This window comes from Haliaeetus leucocephalus, unplaced genomic scaffold (assembly GCF_000737465.1).
Source record: "Haliaeetus leucocephalus isolate CR32 unplaced genomic scaffold, Haliaeetus_leucocephalus-4.0 Scaffold184, whole genome shotgun sequence".
NCBI classification, from domain to species: Eukaryota; Metazoa; Chordata; class Aves; order Accipitriformes; family Accipitridae; genus Haliaeetus; species Haliaeetus leucocephalus.
This window is the reverse complement of record NW_010972620.1, coordinates 10755799-10762289: the sequence shown is the minus strand read 5'-3', so window position 1 is coordinate 10762289 and position 6491 is coordinate 10755799. Positions and strand designations below refer to the sequence as shown.

Sequence of the window (6491 nt, the reverse complement as noted above, 5' to 3'; positions counted from 1 at the left end):
CGCTGGCCATGCTGGCGTGGCCGGATCTGGCAGGGATCTCTGTCTCCCGTTGGCAGGCCTGGGGGTTCCCCAGGTTGCTTTCAGGGATGAGTGCTGGCTTGCAGACGTGGCAGGCCTCGTTGCACCCCCCCATCGCACCCCGTGGCCGTCCGTGGGCTCCTCGTCCTTTGCCCTGGTGCTGCGGGGGGCAGCGAGGCGTTGGGGTGGTTTGATCAGGGATGGGGACTGGTGTGTGGGATCTCTGTCCACCTGGAGCCGGGTGGCCACTGGCCTGCCCGAGCAGCAGATGGTGGCTGCCTGGGGACCCGTCATCCGTCCCTCTGGGCGATTATTCACCCGTCGCCATGACGATAGAAAGGTCAGCGAAAAGATCCCGTGTGATTCCCGGGTCGAGTTGGTGGGATTAGGAGCGGCGCAGGAGGGAGGGCTGGGGGGACGACAGGGCCCAGCCAGCCCCCCCCCGCCCCGGCTCACCAGCTGGACTGTCCCCCTCGGGCGCCGTCCCCAGAGCCTGGCCAGCTGAGAACTGACAAACTCTGGGCATCAGTGAGAAATCTCTGGGATGGGGCTGGGCCCCTCCAGCTGCTGATCCTGAGTGCTCAGCCCTGACCCTGTGGGTCCCATCCTGCATGAGGGAGACCTGGAGCTCTCTGTGGGGTGAGGGGCTGGGCTGGCACTGGGGGGGGCAGAGGAGGGATGGGGCTGTGCTGATAGGGGCTTGACTGGTCCTGCATCCTTCCTTTTTCTCCTCCTCCTTGCAGCAGGGTGTCTGTCCTTGTGGGGTGCCCCCGGCTGACACGTGTCCCCTCTCTTTCTCCAGGCTGTTCCTCTAAGTCATTCAAGCTGTACTCGCCAAAGGAGCCCCCGAACGGCAACGCCTTCCCCCCATTCCACCCGGGCACCATGCTGGATCGAGATGTGGGGTGAGCTGGGGCCCAGGGAGGGGTCTGCAAGGTTGGGAGTGCTCTCCCCCCCCAGGGTCTGCACCCCAGGGTCTCTCTGTCATGCTTCCCAGCAGCATACGGAGACTGCGGCACATGGGGTTGAGTTAGCACGAGGGGAGAGAGGTGATCGGAGCAGGCACGGGTGGGACTGGGTAAAGAAAGGGTGGTATTTGGGTGGAAGGGAGCCCCCAGGTCCCCGAGCTATGCTGGGCCAAGCCTCTTGCCAGGCCAAGCCCCTGGGATGACCCAGGACAAGGAGCACTCCCAGCTCCTGCCAAAACAACCCCTTCTCCAAAATCCGTCCTGTCTGGCACCAGCTCCAGCTGCAGAGGAGCCAGGCACATCCCTGCAGAGCCAGGGGCCAGGTCCCAGAGGCAGTGGAGCAGCCACTGATGCAGGAGCAGAGCCCAGTTTCAGGGGTGCAGGTCACCCCATGGGTCTGTCAGACGTCAGCAGCCAGGGTACAGCCAGCACCATGCATCAGGTCTTGCCTCCAGCAAGCCTGACTGCCTGCTGCTGTAGGCAGGGAAGGGGGAGCTGTGGCGGGCAGGGAGGGAGATCCCCACCAGCACTGACCTGCCTACATCTCTTTCCCCCTCACCAGACCTACTCCCATGTACCCACCGACGTACCTGGAGCCTGGAATCGGGTAAGCAGGGGGGGCTGGCGGGGACCCCACTGAGAGGGGAGGAGGTCATGCCCCGCAGTGGGTATGCCTCAGCAGGGCTGGCATGCTGCTGTCCACAGGGATTTGCGGGGGGGGGTTGCTCGGACTCTGCCCAGCCCTTGAGGGGTTGTGCGTCCCCCCCACTGTGGGCTCGGGACCCCTCCTCACCCTGTAGCTGCCTCCTCTGACTGTTTGCTCTGCTCCCTGGGCAGGAGGCACACGCCGTACGGGAACCAGACCGACTACAGGATATTTGAGCTCAACAAGCGGCTGCAGAACTGGACAGAGGTGGGGAGCTGGGGGAGCGAGGGGAGGCCAGGGATGGGAGGATGCTCCCAGGTGTGTGTTTTGGAGATGGGGTCCTCTGCGCTGCCTGCCCTCACGAGCTGCCTTGGCTCTAGGAGGAATCCCCTTGGCAGCGGAGTCCTGCCCTGCTGTGCAGGTCCCTGAGCGCCTTGTGCCTCGCTTGGCTGTGGGACAGGGCTCATCATCCCTGTCTCCGAGCACTCAGCCGGGAGTGCAGCCCTCCATGGGCTGAGTGCGTGGCTGCTGTGCCTGGCAGCCAGCGGCTGTCTGTCCGTCTGTCTCCCCATAACCTGGCATCTCTCCACTGTCCCCAGGAATGTGACAATCTGTGGTGGGACGCCTTCACCACGGAGTTCTTTGAGGATGACGCCATGTTAACAATCACTTTCTGCTTGGAGGATGGACCAAAGAGATACAGTGAGTAGCAGCTTGAGCCCTTTTTCCCCAGGGCATTGCCTCTCCGGCAGGAGATGCGGTGGTTGTGCTGCAGGGCGGGGATGTGGGCAGGTGTCAGAGCTCAGCTGCCTCCAGCCGGCAGGGACTGGGAGGCCCCTTCCCCATGCAGCCCCAAGGCATGTCTGGGTGAACCAGGTTTACTGACATTATCTTCCTCCTTCTCCTGCTCCAGCGATCGGCCGGACTCTGATTCCCCGTTACTTCCGCAGCATCTTTGAAGGGGGGGCCACAGAGCTCTACTACGTGCTCAAGCACCCCAAGGAGTCCTTCCACAACAACTTCGTCTCGCTGGACTGTGACCAGTGCACCATGGTCACCCAGCACGGCAAGCCCATGTTCACCCAGGTACTGGCGGCACCCGCGGCTTCTCCTGCCCCTCATGTCTTGGTCTGACGTGCCCTCGTGGTGGCTGCAGTCCCACAGGGCAAGGGAGACTGATTTCCATGGCTTGTTGAGTGCCATGCTGTAATTCCACATGTCTCAGCCAGCCTTGCAGCATCCCATTTTGCAGAGATCCCCTGGCCATTGTGGGTTTGGCTTGTGCAGAGTCTCATGGCAGGCAGGGGCAAGCCACCAGGAGGGTGTCCCAGTGTGCAGCCGTGGGTTCCCAGGGGATCTGGGCTGGGGGAAGGGGGCAGCAGGCTGTGCCTGACCCTGTGCCCTGCCCAGGTGTGTGTGGAGGGGCGGCTCTACCTGGAGTTCATGTTCGACGACATGATGAGGATAAAGACGTGGCATTTCAGCATCCGCCAGCATCGAGAGCTCATCCCCCGCAGCATCCTTGCCATGCATGTGAGTACCTCTCTGGGAGCTCGCCTGGGGCATGAGTGACACAGGGGTGCTGAGCTCCTCTCCCTGCTGCGCAGGTTGGGGGGACCTCAACCCTGTCCCCCCATCGCAAGCCGGGGCACGGGAGGACCGTCCCCAGCCTCGATACAGCTGAGCCATCTGTCCCTCTTGCTTCTAGGCACAGGACCCCCAGATGCTGGACCAGTTATCCAAGAACATCACCCGCTGTGGGCTCTCAAACTCCACACTCAACTACCTCCGAGTAAGCATGCGGGAAAAGGGACGGGATGCAGCTCTGCTCCAGCGGGGGGGCCTAGGGTGGCCACATCTTGTGCTCTCAGCTGCCCAACACCTGGCTGCCCTGGGGTAGGGGGAGGCAGTGGGGCAGGCTCTGCAAGAGGGGTTTTGCAAACAGGCTGCAGAGAGCCGTGGGGCCGTGGGCCTGCCAGAGCCCGCAGGCTCCCAGCACGGCTTGGGTTGGCACAGCGCAGATGGCTGCCCAACAGAGGGGCTTTTGCTGGGACCTGGAACATCACAATCTAACCCCGTGTCTCTCTGCTCCCTGCAGCTCTGTGTAATCCTAGAACCAATGCAGGAGCTCATGTCACGGCACAAGACCTACAGCCTCAGTCCCCGGGACTGCCTCAAGACTTGCCTCTTCCAGAAGTGGCAGCGGATGGTCGCTCCACCTGGTGAGTCTCACGCTGCTCGCTGTGCTGCCTGCGGGTCTCGCCGCCGCCCGCTCAGGCCTTGCCCTCGGTGCAGGCTTCTCCCAGCCCCAGAGCCTATCTCTGGCCTTGTCTTGTGAGGCTGGGGCAGTGGGTTGGGCAACCAGCTTCATTGTCTGCTGGCCTGCCTTCTCACTGGGGCAGAGCAGGACTGCAGGCAGCTAGTGCTCCCTCCCCGGGGCCTGCCAGCTGCTTGCAGAAAGCAAAGCAGGGACAGAAATCTTCCCTGCACCCTCTCCCGTCCCCTGCACTGCGGGGACAATGAAGCTGTGGAGGGGAGGAGGGTGGTGATGCTCCCCCAAGGGGGCTGTGGTCCTTGCAGAGAAGAGGGGTTTGCAGAGAAGGGGCTGGGGGGCACTGGCTCCTTCTCATCAGGACTGACCACATCTCCCTCCTCTGCCAGCGGAGCCAGCGCGGCAGCAGCCCAGCAAGCGCCGGAAAAGGAAGATGTCGGGGGGCAGCACCATGAGCTCCGGCGGGGGAAACACCAACAACAGCAACAGCAAGAAGAAGAGCCCAGCCAGCACCTTTGCCCTGTCCAGTCAGGTACCTGTAAGCATCCCGTTTCCATTCTCTCTTCCTCCCCTGGGGTGGAGGGGAGGGCTCCCTGCCCCGGCCCCTGGGAGTGGCTAGGGGGAGACCCCCGGGGATTGCCTGTCTGAGCCCCCCCCAGCTCTCTCCAGGTGATGGGGAGAAGGAGGGGGTGTCCCAGCTGCCTTCCCTGAGCTGCTTTGCTCCCCTGTGAGGGGGTGAGGGTGTGCTGCCCTGTGCGGTGCCCGAGCCTCGGGTCCTGCGATGGAGTTGAGGAGGTGGCCCTGCAGCTGGGAAAAGGGGCTGCAGCGCTGGGGGGCGGTCTGGCGGCCCGGGCTCCCCCCACCTCGATTATGTTTCGGGACCGTCTCCCCTTTCAGGATGTGATGGTGGTAGGCGAGCCCACGCTGATGGGGGGGGAGTTTGGGGATGAGGACGAGCGGCTCATCACCCGGCTGGAGAACACGCAGTTTGACGCCGCCAACGGCATCGACGACGAGGACAGCTTCAACAACTCGCCGGCACTGGGGGCCAACAGCCCCTGGAACAGCAAACCGCCTTCCAGCCAGGAGAGCAAGTCAGAGAACCCCACGTCGCAGGCGTCGCAGTAACGGCCCCCCCGCCACCCCGTGGACTCAGTCCCAACCGATCTACCTGTACATTTGCAACGGAGAGTGACTGGGAAGCGGCGAGGTACCGGGGGCGGATTGGCGCCGCGCGGCCGACGGGGTGCACGGCCTGGGGCGCGTGCCCGGCAGGCAGCCCCCAGCCCTCTCCCCCCGCCGCCTCCCCGCTCCCCCCACGCCTGTCTCCCTGCCGGACCCCAGGGCAGGGGTGGGCTTCCGGGGCCGTAGCTTCGTTATTCCCCTTTCTCCCTCTTCCTCCCTGCTTCTTCCCCGGAGAGCTTCTCATCCCCGCCCTGATGTGCCCAGCCTCTGCCTGCTGAGCGGGGAGAATTAGGAGGGAGGTGTCGGCAGTGGCTGGCACGACCGGGAAGCTGGCGGCATGCGAATGCCGTGTGTTGGGGTCTGGCACAGCCCAGAGACCCTCCTCCTCCCCTCCTCCTCCTCCCCGGGTCCTACAGCTGGGGTTTGCTGGGCAACCACCTGCAGCAGGGTTGCACATCCCCAGCCCAACCTGGGGCTGGGTGGGGGGGGCCGGTGATGGAAGGCCTTCCCCGTGCTGCCGGCTCTGCCACGGAGCTTCCTCCGGCTGGGGTCGGATCCTGCTGCACTGGGCTGGTGTCGAGGATAGGGCCCCGTCGCATTTCCCTGCTCTCCTGCACCCTCCCTTTCCCCTCGCTCCCCAGGGGCGAGAGCGCAGCAGGGCCATGGGGGGACTCTGTATATAGGAAGCACGTGGTGGGGGGGGTTGGGAGGACTGGGGGGGTGCACGGAGGACCTGCGGCTCTGCCAGAGCAGCCGGTGCCCAGGCTCCCTGCCCACAGCCCCTGCGTTTCCCCCCACCCCGCGTGAGTCCGCCTGGGGCCCCTTTGCAACCCCCGGCTCCCAGTACCTCCTACTTTTGTCTTTTTTTAAGAAAAAAAAATAATATTATTAAAATTGTAAGTTTAAAAAAAAGAAAAAAAAATGGGACAAGCCCCCCCCAGCCCCCTCGCCAGTTGCCCCCTCCCCACCCTGAGCCCTCTCACCCTGTCCTGACTTTTGTACAGGCTTCTTCTCTTGGGAGTCTCGTTTTATATCCAGTTCGGAGAGCTTCAAACCAAGGAGAGACTTTGCAGACTTCCTTTCTAATCCCTCCAGGGGCCGGGGGGGGCAGCCCCCCGCCTCCCTCCTCAATGTAAATCTTGTGTGCTGTTGTCCCCGCTCCCCCCACCCCCGCCTCGGGTTCGTGTACCTCGTGCTTGTACATTTCCGCGCTGTAGACAGTGTGTACGATACTGTTCTTTCAATGTGTTATCACTAGAGCAGGTGCCTCCATTGATGTTAGGGGAAACGATGAGAAAAATAATAATTTTTGGGGTTTTTTTGGTTTAAAAAAAAGAAAAAGAAAAAAAAAATCCCTTCCAAGGCTTCTTCCAAGGAGAAGATGGGAGGTGCTGGGGGAGGG

General features: G+C 62.9%; 1 protein-coding gene across 2 annotated transcripts; it reads left to right on the top strand.

The window, feature by feature from the left end:
- Positions 1–784: 784 nt before the first annotated feature.
- LDB1 (LIM domain binding 1) lies at positions 785–5978 on the top strand. Of its 2 annotated transcripts, none has more exons than XM_010564853.1 (10): positions 785–923; positions 1549–1593; positions 1824–1899; positions 2232–2334; positions 2546–2718; positions 3043–3165; positions 3341–3424; positions 3731–3854; positions 4294–4436; positions 4802–5978. In XM_010564853.1, exons 1-10 carry the CDS (start codon positions 904–906, stop codon positions 5030–5032), a joined length of 1122 nt encoding a protein of 373 aa, XP_010563155.1. In that variant the 5' UTR covers positions 785–903; the 3' UTR covers positions 5033–5978. The 2 variants fall into 2 exon arrangements, with proteins under 2 accessions (XP_010563155.1, XP_010563154.1); XM_010564852.1 differs by having other exon boundaries at positions 786–923; positions 4294–4442; positions 4802–5975.
- Positions 5979–6491: the final 513 nt, after the last annotated feature.

What these genes read in the sequence shown, in the direction of transcription:
- LDB1 (XM_010564852.1), top strand. Translation starts at nt 904, where the DNA reads ATGCTGGATCGAGATGTGGG. An exon ending in GCGGATGGTCGCTCCACCTG is followed by an intron (nt 3,855 to 4,293) that starts GTGAGTCTCACG and finishes CTCCTCTGCCAG; the next exon opens with CGGAGCCAGCGCGGCAGCAG. An exon ending in CCCTGTCCAGTCAGGTACCT is followed by an intron (nt 4,443 to 4,801) that starts GTAAGCATCCCG and finishes CTCCCCTTTCAG; the next exon opens with GATGTGATGGTGGTAGGCGA.